The 12,263-nt window shown below is 41.2% G+C and overlaps 1 protein-coding gene across 12 annotated transcripts in view; it reads right to left on the bottom strand.

The window, feature by feature from the left end:
* Positions 1 to 12,263, bottom strand: part of FREM1 (FRAS1 related extracellular matrix 1) — a 102,217-nt gene that overhangs the window by 47,059 nt on the left and 42,895 nt on the right. For 9 of the 12 annotated variants that reach the window (XM_077345089.1, XM_077345091.1, XM_077345090.1 and 6 more), the window contains 7 exons: positions 12,145 to 12,238; positions 8,454 to 8,706; positions 6,930 to 7,118; positions 5,595 to 5,780; positions 3,368 to 3,564; positions 2,131 to 2,356; positions 768 to 912 (listed from right to left, as the gene is read on the bottom strand). In XM_077345089.1, the coding sequence (XP_077201204.1) occupies positions 768 to 912; positions 2,131 to 2,356; positions 3,368 to 3,564; positions 5,595 to 5,780; positions 6,930 to 7,118; positions 8,454 to 8,706; positions 12,145 to 12,238 (1,290 nt within the window). Of the gene's footprint in view, positions 1 to 767; positions 913 to 2,130; positions 2,357 to 3,367; positions 3,565 to 5,594; positions 5,781 to 6,929; positions 7,119 to 8,397; positions 8,707 to 12,144; positions 12,239 to 12,263 lie in introns of those variants that run through there. The other 3 variants (XM_077345098.1, XR_013232601.1, XM_077345100.1) reach the window with 3 other exon arrangements.

Below are 12,263 nucleotides of genomic sequence, written 5' to 3' on the forward strand. Positions count from 1 at the left end.
GAAGTGAGAGGGAGGCAGGTGCGAGGACTGGCACTGGAGGTGGAGATAGCGTTATTTCGGCTCCACACATTTCCTTGGCGTGTGGCTTCCTGGTTACTTTCCTCTGCTTGCGCTACATATTTCGGGGAATCTACTTTATGCGATTCCCCAACTAGCACTTTTAAATGGAGGATGCTGGATGTTGGCAATGTAAGAAACGCCAAAAATATGGCGTCGACAAAAGATAATCCCTTCACTATATTTCTCAGGTGTGGAATGGCCATCTCTGTTACTAGCTCTTCCTTTCATTCTGACTGAGGCTTCTTCGCTGTAGCTTCTATTGCCTGTTCTGCAAAGACTGTTTGCTGCAAAATAGAGGATTCTGAGATTCTTCCTTACAGCAAAGACACTGTATTGTGAGGGTCAAGTTCCAAAGGCAGAATGACCCCCAGAGGGATCGTCAAGATCATGATTACTTTGAAATAATCTTTCAACAGAAATCCAGATAGAACTTTATGCACTTAAATATTATATTTATGCACATAGCCCATACATATCCTGAATATTTGTTCCTATTTATCTCCATTCCAGACTTGGCTACTTTCCTCCCTCATTCCGCATACTGGAATGTCCTTCAGTAAGGACTGCTTCAATGGAACACTGTTGGCTTTACTCTGTGGTTATTTACAGGAGATGAGCTCTATTAATTACTAATTTGCTGTTTTGATCACTGCTGAATCATTTTGTCAGGACACATGACCAATTTGGAACAGGAACATGTGGCTTACTTGCTCAGCATTGGTTTCTCGTCATTAACTGGAATGACCTCTACCGAAATGGTTTTTGACACTTTATGTTTCCCATCTGATAGCTGTATTGCAAAGGCATCAGCGAGGCTGTCGGAGTCATCATGCATATACATCAGCCTCATTCCTGGGAGGCCAGGGGGAAGGGATGATGATAGGAAAGAAGAAAGAGAGAGAGAGAGAGAGAGAGAGAGAGAGAGAGAGAGAGAACATAAACCTGCTTTCTGCAAAAGCTCCTTGACATCATTCCCCTGATTCCATCCACCCCACACCTCCCACTCCAGCATGTCTGTTGGTCACAGCCAGCTTGCTTCAAATTACATGGGGCAGCTCTTGAACACAACAGCTGTTCACTAATCCATCTGAATGCCATGGACTCTCAAACACTATCAAGGCCCCTTTTCTAAGCATTCTGCCTTACTTCATGACAAGAAACACTTTAACTCACTGCTTTGAGTCCAAGTGAGAAAGGTGGACTATAAATAATAAAAATAAATACACTTTCCCATCGCACTAAAACTGAACATATGAAGCTGCCTGATACCAAGTCAGACCATTTGTCTATCAATGTTAGTCATCAAGAGGTGCCCAAACTAGAGGTGTAAAAGTAGAATGAATGTTCTACCTTTATGCTAAACTGCCAACAAGCTGGCCTGACTCTAGCTGACCAATAAAATGTGTTAATAGCCAGTGACCTGACCAATCAGGTGCATTGCTAGGCCTGTGACCATGTAGTCTGCAGCTGAACATAAGCACAATTAAGAAAAACAGCTGCATCATCCAGAGTTCATTATACTATTGAGGTACAATGTGGAGTCAAAACTTCCTTCTGGTCTTCTGGCCGTAAAAGGTCTAGACACCAGTGTTCTCTTTTGCTTCTACATCTAATTCCAATATCTTATCTGAAAATGAAAAATTATTACATTCCCAGAGACTTTCTGCAACTGCAAAATTGTTTCTAGATGAGGCCTAAACTTGAACCAATGTTTCTGGAAAGCCAATAAACAAAGCCAATGACTTGACACCATTTGCCAGTGCTGTTCCCTCTCCTTCTGCCTTTCTACATACTTTTTGTAACTCAGTTACATTTTTGGGGATGTGAAAATGGACTCCCAGCATCACGCATAGTTTGGCTCTTAGTCAGTCATATCTGGGAAAGAGCAAGCTGTTAGGTGTGTTCAGACTGACAGGGCACACTGGAATCATTTCTATATGTAAAACAGATCTGATCTTAAGCACTTGTTTAAAGACAGCCTCTAAAACAGGTGAATAAATAAGAGGTGAATGTTTTTAGTGTCTCACTGTATCCAACAGAAACAGAGAGAGAAAGAGGTAGAGCACTTACCATTTTTTAGAAGCTCCATGGAAAAACTATGCACAGGAAGTTTACGATGCTGGTGACTATTAACTGCATGTTTGTAAAGGATGATGTCATTGCCATACAATCCATTAACAAGGAACCCATATTGAGGCTGCTGGAGAACAGTAAATATCAGGGCGTCTTGAGGTACATCCAGATCAACCACATTGATAACAGATGGATCCAGTTCTTTCATCTGGCCCTCTTGCACCTTAATAGGGAAAGAAAAAAAGCAAAGCAACTCATGGTTCTTCTGTAAAAGGTGACAGTTTGACTGTTGAAGTTGGCCTGCAATAAATCTTACAGGAGACCTCGAACAAATCACTTTCCCCATCTAACCTTCCTCACACAACCGTTAAGAGGATACTATGGGGAAGGAGGATCAATGTATGCCAGTCTGTGCTCCTTGGAGATATGACAGGATAAAAATGTAATAAAATAACAACTCTCTCATGAGTGTGGACACCACTATAATTGGTCCACACAGCTTACCATAACATTAATATTCTTCCTAAAAAAAGAACACCCCTGCAGCCAACTCAGTGAATGAGCAAAAGGCAAATTTGATCCATCTTTTTCCTCTGCAAGGTTTAGCAAGCAATCAAATCCTTTGTACACTGGTCAGTGACTAATACACCTCTTATGGTAACTTCACCATGTACGCCTCTCACCCTTCCCTTGCCTCTTGGCTTGAAGACAAGATGGAGAATACCGAGGTGGAGAGGGAATTCAGAGAATTCAGAGGTAAAAAAATGGCAGCAGTAGAAGCAACAGGGAAAGAAAGAATGAGGATTGTACAAAAGTCTAGGTAAAACTTATTGTAAGGATGCACAATGCACAAATTTAGGAAGGGGGACTTGGTTGAATACAGAAACACCCAACTGACAGATACTGGAGCAAATTTTGAAAGGGAAAGAAGAAAAACAAAGATCATATGAACATTTCAAAATGTTTTATACTGAGCTTCATCTAATTCAGTCTTGCCTAATCTTATTGGCAGCAGCTCTCCAAAGCACTAGGCAAAAAAGATCTATTCCAACATCATTTAAGTGATATTTTTTAGCTGGAGATGACAGGGAGAAAACCCATGGCCTTCTGTAGGCCAAACTTGTCTACCACTGAGCCACAAAGTCTTCTCCTTCAAGACAATAATCTTTCTTCTCACACATTGGTAGGCAAACAAAGCAGGCTAATACTTTGCATACTGTAGTTCCATCCTTACCGTAATATTTCTTGCTATGAATTCTGGGACTTCATCATTTATAGGGTTGATTAAGACATAAAATGGTATCTCCATTGAGCGATGTTTCCCATCAGTGGCATAAAGCATAAATTGGTCTTTGGTTGGTTCTATTCTCCTGTGCCTGGCCTGGACATAGTTTATGTAGAGGGCCTTTACATTTTTCAGCTGAAATGAGGCTACATATTTGAAAGAAATGACAAATTAACAGAAATATATAGTCAACATTTTTTTTTACTACAAGACACTTCCTGAGACTCCTGCCTTTTTGCACCTCAAGTCCCCCTGGCCTTTCCAAGTTTAGATTATGTATTAGGAATGCTAGTATGCTTTTGTTTTCATTAAACATGTTTCTGTGTTAAAATCTTACTAAAATGTAACAAATTGTTATTAAGCTATAAGAATAATGGATATTAACAAAGAATATGGCAAATAATTATAAAATAGTATAATAATAATGCAAGTTTTATCATATGTTAATATATATATATTAACACCATCTGTAGCTGCAAGCAGAACATCATCCTGTGGAATCTCAGAGCCATTGTGACGATATCTGTGGAAATAATGCTTTAAATATCTATATTACTACCTCTGGAAGTATCATCTTACAATATAAAGAAGTGCATGTATTTCTGATGATGTGTTGAACATTCCAAAAATCCTTCCCCATTCATCACACCAAACCAAACCTTTGTCATCTTTATCATTCTAAGCAGACTTACACCCTTCTGAATTGACTTATTTATTTATTTATTTATTAAACTTTTATACCGCCGTTCCCTTAGGCTCACGGCGGTTTACAAGATAAAAGTTACAATAAAACCCATAGTTAAAACCATTGAAACCAATCCACACTATCAACGTTAGGCAACAGGCGAGCACTAACTAACCCCACTAACCCCTCCCCAAACCGCCCACCTTAGCCGAGGGACATCAGGTTGCTAATATGGGAGTGAGGTAGTCAGATAATTCAGATGAACCCAGGGAGCCCAGGTCCAATGTTGGGACCGCCCACCCTGGCCTCATCCATTTGTCTGGCGGAAGAGCTCCGTCTTGCAGGCCCTGCGGAAAGCTGTTAACTCCGACAGGGCCCTTAGCTCTTCCAGGAGCTCATTCCACCAGGTTGGGGCTAGGGCCAAAAAAGCCCTGGCCCAGGTCGAGGCCAGGCGAACATCCCGAGGGCCCGGAACCACCAGTAGGTTTGCACCCGCAGAGCGAAGGGCCCTGCAAGGGGCATAAGCAACCAAGTGGTCCTGTAGGTAGGCAGGACCCAGGCCACATGTAGCCTTAAAGGTTAAAACCAAAACCTTGAACTTGATCCGGAAACAAATTGGCAACCAGTGCAGATGTTGGAATACCGGCTGAATGTGGGCCCTCCAAGGTGTTCTAGTGAGGATCCTAGCAGCCTCATTCTGTACCAATTGTAACTTCCGGGTCAAAGACAAGGGCAAGCCTGCATAGAACGAGTTACAGTAGTCTAGTCTGGAGGTGACCGTTGCATGGATCACTGTGGCTAAGTGATCTGAGGACAGGTAGGGTGCTAGTAGTCTGGCTTGGCGAAGGTGGAAAAACGCCATCCAGGCTACTTTCGTGATCTGAGCCTCCATGGAAAGGGAAGCATCAAAGGTCACGCCCAAATTCCTGGCTATTGGTGCAGGTGTTAATTGCACTCCATCCAGGCATGGGAGGCGCGCTTCCTGATCTGGCCCTCTTCTACCCAGCCATAGGGGTTGAGTTTCAGGTGACGCTGCCTAAGTCATCCAGCCACTGCTTCCGAACAGCTGGCAAATGTATTCGGGGGGGGGGGGGGTTCGGATTTAGAAAGGGGAACTCTGCTTAGGACTGCACTGTCTGTCAGCCATAGCTCCAAATACTCTTAGAAAGGATCAATTAGCCACAAAATCCCTTCATCACTCTTCTTGTCACAATCCAAATGCTTCACAGCTGTTTTCCTGGGTTACCAGTTACTGAGATCTCAGCTAAGGACTATTGCAGTCTTGAGTCCACCTGTTTCTTAGGACCAACCAACCAAATGTTCCTGGATACATGTTAGGAGAGATATGTTTGGACTGATACAAAAAAGTATCTTGAGTTCTTGAGGTAGAGGTTCTACTATGCTAGACATGCTTACACAAAGTTTAAAGATAAATGGAAGGAAAGAAAAGGCACTGATCCAGGATTTAAAGTCTTTATAATCTACACATACCTATACTTACTCCCATGTTGCTTTTCTCAAAGCCCAGGGAAGGTAATATATTTTCAATGTACCCAAATTGAGGAGGAGAAGTTAAAACAAACTGTAAATCATCTGCATTGGTATCAGGATCAGTGGCATACAAATGATTAACTGTAATGGCAGCCGAAGAGCCCTCATTCACAACAAACACAGCACCTGCATACAAACAACACAATGATGAGTACTGTTACTCTTGCAGTTCAACTTGCTAGCAAAATTCAAGCTAAAGAAATGCAGCTATATTTGATGGCAGAAGCAATTGTTCAAACACTTGGGACAGATGTTTTCCCGGTCATACCAATGACTCTTCTTTCTCACCAAGTGAATGAGGAGAAAACACTTGGAAAACAATTTCACTGATAAGCTATTAAGTGTGGTTTATGTGTTACTCAAGATCAGTTGTTACCTCTGTTTGTCACAGCATTAATTGCCTGAGAGCTGTTACGAATTGCTCATAATGAGCCATTTTTCATGCATCGGTGCTTAATTTCCCTGCTGGGAAAATACTTCATTTCCAGAACATTGCTTGGGTGATAGACTGCAAATCACAAAGTTACTCATACATACATTGTTGAAAAGGGGTGAATACACACACAATACTTGCAAACAATTTTGCTATCAATAATGCTACTCAGGTGTACAGAAATGTTTATAGTTTCTTTATAAAGCTGATCTGAATCCTGTTCAAGATAGTTCTAGAATTTAATTTTTCAGCACTTTAGCTGAGGGTTTTTTTACCCTTGGAAATTTGGTTCATATCCTTCTAAACTATTTCAGATAAATTATTATGCACAATTTGGCACTGTTGGGGATTAAAAACTTAATTCTAAATATTGTTTGGTTCCCTATTATTCTAAAACCCCTGCTTTTAAATTTATAATATAGTAGCTATAGACTGTAAATCTCCTTCTGTTCCTAGTTCAATACTGATTTGCACACGAACATAATAAAACATAATAATATGTTCCTATCCAGATTTTACTATACTGGTGTAAGGCCAGACCATGAAAGAATATGATATGAGACCACACTATTGTAATCATGCAACCAGAGTACAATAATAGTATATGAGTCAGATCCCTGAAGAGTTCAGCATATATGGCAGTGGTTGTTTTGACTTCATCATTTATCTAGTGTGCAGCTTTACTCTGTCTCCTGTTAATTTTGCAGACATACAGGAACTGTAAGATAGGTTGTGAGTATGTAATAAAGCAACCACATTACTATTTCACCACTTGCTGAACTTAGCACAGCTCTGCCCAAACTTTCTCAACATTATTGAACATATGTAACTTTTTTTGTTACCAGTAGCAATGGATGGTGGCTGGTTATCCACAGGAAATATTGTGATGTTAATGTCATATACTGGAAAGGATTTATGCAGTGGCACAGGAGGTCCATTGTAGCAACAGACATTTATATCTTGGCCAGTTTCACCGTCAGAGACAACAAAGGTGAGGATATCAAATAAAGGAGTCAAGCCAATCTCTCCACCTGGGAAAAAGAACTCAAGATAAACCATAATGTTTTGCAGTAAAAGATAATAAACAGATATGGAGGTGCCAAAATATTTTGAGTACTCCTCATCATTATGAGATCATAAGAAAGAAGTTTACTATCTAAAATAGTTCTATGATAGTAGATCATTCTTAGCGGAAAGTGTCATCAACTTACAGCCAATGTATGGCAACCCTGGAGACTTTTAAATGAAAGAGGTTAAAAAGAGGCAGTTTTGCCTATTGCCTGACTCTGAATAGCAACCCTGAACTTCCTTGGTGGTCCCTCATCCAAATACTGACCAGAACCAGCCTCCAAAATCTGATGCAACCAGGCTAGCCTAGGCCATTTAGGTCAGAGGAAATTATGCCTTAGAGAGAGTAACTGTAAGGATATTAACACATGACTTTTCTGCATCAAGCAACTAGGATCAAACACAAAGAAAAATTCAGTTATCTAATTCAGTGCTACAAACTTGTACCTTCCACTCCAGGGATAGACTAAAGAACTATTAACCCTAAAATAATGACAATGATCAATATTGTCACAAAGGAGTATTTAAAATCAAATGAGCATAATCCAACCTACCAAAACTTTAAAGCCTCATTGATTTAAGTAGCAGCATAAAGACCATACTTAATTTGTAATCCTAAACAGAATATACCTTTCTAAACTATAATAAAAGCAATGGGGTTAGAGGGGTGTACCTGCATTTAGGGACTGTGTTATACACCTCTCCTATAGAAATACATTGGAAGTATTAGCATATTCCAGTTAGTTACCAGAAAACTAGAGGAAATAGAGTTGTGCCCTTTGTGAATTTGAATTAGCCCTAAATTTAATTGTGTCTATCACTTGTGATACCTTGTGTTTTTGCACTGCAATGGGGGGAGGTGGGATATTAATAATAATAATAATAATAATAATAATAATAATAATAATAATAATAATAATAATTTCCAAAATGAATTGTGATTTGGAGTTGATTGAATTCAGTCAAAATAATGCTGGTACTAAGGTACCGCAATGAAAATAAGCTATCCTTTTGAAGTATATGCTTTTTGTCACAAGAAATGCTGACATGCAGAAATAGTAATCAACAGTTAACCTGGGGTACAAATGTTACTTGGGAGAGGTCAACAAAGCTGTTTATGGGTGGAGTTAGGGGTGGTGATGGTTAGTCCATCATCTAAAGTGCTTTTTAACCATCATGTAACGACAGCTGAACCTGATGTATTTAATACATGTCTCTAAGCAGTTATAATGAAATTATGACCTGTAGCAGCATAAAAATGAAGACTTGCTTAAATATGATCAGGGCATTAGTCTCACTAGTATGTCCGTATGCCACTGCTCCAGAAAAAACATCTGCTTGTTGAAAACGATCCACTGCAAGTCCATTTTTCTTCACAACTCCATATTTAGGATGCCGAGCAAGCATAAACATCAACTGCATGTCGTCGCTATCTGCATCAGTAGCGTGAAGGTATTCTGAGGTGATGAACACTGCCCCACCCTCAGAACAATGCATGAAAGGAATGAGGCCTGCATTCATGACTGGAGGTTCATCATTTACAGGCATAACCTGGAAAAATATACACGAAGGATATATTATAACCTCATTCAACTGAAACAAAGAGAATAGTGCAGTAGATCAGAGTTAATTGAAAAGTAGATTACTAATACATGAAACTAGAACTAGATGTCAGCTATTTATTTGCCAGTGATAGGAGTACATGGGATGTGACAAGTAAACAAATGAATCCATGCAGTTTACTGAAAGAACTTCCTAATTGGAGAATACCAAAGTTCAATACAATTTTCAACAACAGAATACTCAACAAACAGGTCCTGGTGAGTTGCCCTTGTTTTTATATACTTTGCCAGTGTATAATACAATCTCATAAATGGACAAAAGGTGACATAATTGGCAAATGCTCTAGTTTTCTCTGTCTCTAGGAACACGTTATCTATTTGCATCAGAATGCACATTCTGGGCTGCTTCACATACTCTTTAAAATTAATGCGAACCTAGAAAGTAAATTTTACACTACATGCAACACAAGGAATGCCATCCCCCCCCCAAAAGTGTCTTAGGTATGATGTGATTTTGAATACAGAATTGGGGAGCGGCACTAATCTTACCTGGTTTCTCTGTTCAAAATCACTCCCCTTGCAAGTTCCCCACTCATAAGTCAGATCCAAGCAACTTTTCCACTAGTGAACAAGGAGAAGATATTCCATTTGGCCACTCAAAAATGCTTTGTTGGGGCTCCTAAGCCATGTGGGAAAGGGTCGTGGTAAGGATAGAAAATGGATAAGAAGGGATTTCTCACATTTCAAAGAATTGTAATGTAGGGTTAGAATTTAAAAGTTGGAAGAGGCATAAAGACTCTCTAAAACTCCCTGCACCATGCAGGATGACCCAAAGTGTCCCTGACAAATTATTACCCAATTGCTGTTTAAACACCTCCATGGAGGGAGAATTACACCCCTGGGCAAGTGATTCCACCACTGAACATCCCTTTGTTTTAAAGTTTTCTCCTAATATCCTGCCACAATTTCCTGACCTGTAATTTAAACCTGTTGTTATGAATCCTTTCCTCTATTATAGAATCATAGAAGCATAGAATCATAAAGTTGGAAGGGGCCATACAGGCCATCTAGTCCAACCCCCTGCTCAACACAGGATCAGCCCTAAGCATCCTAAAGCATCCAAGAAAAGTGTGTATCCAACCTTTGCTTGACGACTGCCAGGGAGGGGGAGCTCACCACCTCCCTAGGCAGCCTATTCCACTGCTGAACTACTCTGACTGTGAAAAAATTTTTCCTGATATCTAGCCTGTATCATTGTACTTGTAGTTTAAACCCATTACTGTCTTTTTCTCTGCAGCCAACAGAAACAGCATCCTGCCCTCCTCCAAGTGACAACCTTTCAAATACTTAAAGAGAGCTATCATGTCCCCTCTCAACTTCCTTTTCTCCAGGCTGATCATTTCCAAGTCCCTCAACCTATCTTCATATGGCTTGGTCCCTTGGCCCCAGATTATTTTTGTCGCTCTCCTCTGTACCCTTTCAAATTTATCTACATCCTTCTTGAAGTGAGGCCTCCAGAACTGCACACAGTACTCCAGGTGTGGTCTGACCAGTGCCGTATACCAGTGGTCCCCAACCTTTTTATCACTGGGGACCGGTCAACGCTTGGCAATTTTACTGAGGCCCGGGGGGGGTAGTCTTTTGCTGAGGGACAACGCCTGTGCCCCTGCTCCACTTGCTTTCCTGCTGGTATCCCTGACTTCCTGCCACCTGCTGGGGGGGGGGTGCTACCAGCAGCAGCTGTGCAGTGCCACGCTGAGGGGGAGCCCCAGCCATGGCGGCTGCCAGAGACCACCAAAGGTGAGCCGGCAGCAGAGTGGCAGGGCAGCCCTCGAGGCAACAGCTGGGGGGAGGATGAGGAGGAGCTGCGGCCCGGTAATGACTGATCATTGGGGTTGGGGACCACTGCCGTATACAATGGGACTATGACATCTTGTGATTTTGATGTGATGCCCCTGTTGATACAGCCCAAAATGGCATTACTAACTGAAACAGTGCCCTACCCTTCTCTAAATGACAGCCCTTCAAATACTTAAAAAGAGCAACCATGTCTTCCAGCCTCCTTTTCTCCCAATTCCTTCATAAGGCTTTGTCTCCATACCCAATCAACCCCTAATCGTTTCAGCCATCTGAAATGAACGGTTCCACGGGGCTTGTAAAACAGAGCTGTTCCACCAGACTTATGGTTGAAGACTATAACATTGCTACATTGAGCTGGCCTCCCTGTCAAAGCCCCAAGTGTACATCGTCTGGGGCTGGTAAGATTCCTCTGCTCCCGCTCTCCTTCCCTGCCACTGAAATCCAGAATAGGCCATTTATGGATGGAATTGTTTTAAATGTTTTAGACTTTTAATTAATTATTGTATGCATTTATATATTTTATTATTATGTATGTTTTTACCTTGATGTACCCTGCCCTGATTTTAAAAAAGGGGTAGGTAACAAATACAATTAATATAATAATAATTTTGAACTGCTCAGTGTCCCTAGTAGCACCTTAATGAAACTGATTTTTTAAAAAAATATTTAAACAACATTGTGATTTCAGTAGTGCACTCTAGGTAATGGCCTGTGTGCCCAGTAACTGGAGAAAACCCAGGGTGAGGAGAAAGCTGAGAGTCACGTTCCTTCCTCAGGACTCCTTGCTATTATTGTTGTGTTGGGTTAGCAGCAGCAGTGAAGGAAACAAGACAGCCTCTACTGGTTGACTCCTCAGTAGAGGCTGTCTTGTTGCTGCTACTGTTGCTGCTACTGCTGGAGACCAAGATGGGCACCCAAACAGATGATGGCTCTAGCTAGGCCTAGCTAGGCCAGTGACAGCTCAGCCACTTAGCATGCCACCATCTGTTGATGGCAGTGGGAAGACAAAAGGCAGCAATGCCCTGATGTGGGGGAAGCTCTCCCTGAATTCTACTGTTCCTCTGCAGCATCAGTCTCAAGATGAGCAGCCCATCATATCAGCTCTGTGAGCTCTCGACAACCACAATGTAGCCTACTTAGGGGGTTGAGGAGGCTCATTGACAAGCTTCCATTTTCACCTCCTTAGAGAAAGGAACAAAAACACAACTGAAGGAGGAGATTTTAACGGACTCCTACACAGCGCTACCATGCACCCCATAATTTGTAAACGAGGGTGGGTAGAATATTATAAAAGGGATCTAACAACACAGCAGCCAAAAGGGGGGAAGAGAACTGTGAAACTATGGAGAGAAAATGGATTATCTTGTGCAGTCTGGATCCTTTGTTGCAATTATGATTTGAATGATAATCGTACTCATAACATGAGCACTATTGAGGGAAAATATCCCTGAAGTGGAGCAGCCAATATTAATTAAACAACAGAGTTCATTTTTGAAAGAGCTGCGAAGCCATTCATAATGATTAATTTAGTAGACTGACCCCCCAACCTGATGCGACTTGCACTGACCTTAACATGAAGGACAAATTCAAAGGCATTAACACCATCTGTAGCTGCAAGCAGAATATCATCCTGTGGAATCTCAGAGCCATTGTGACGATATCTGTGGAAATAATACTTTAAATATC

The sequence above is a fragment of the Paroedura picta genome, chromosome 7, assembly GCF_049243985.1.
Source record: "Paroedura picta isolate Pp20150507F chromosome 7, Ppicta_v3.0, whole genome shotgun sequence".
NCBI classification, from domain to species: domain Eukaryota; kingdom Metazoa; phylum Chordata; class Lepidosauria; order Squamata; family Gekkonidae; genus Paroedura; species Paroedura picta.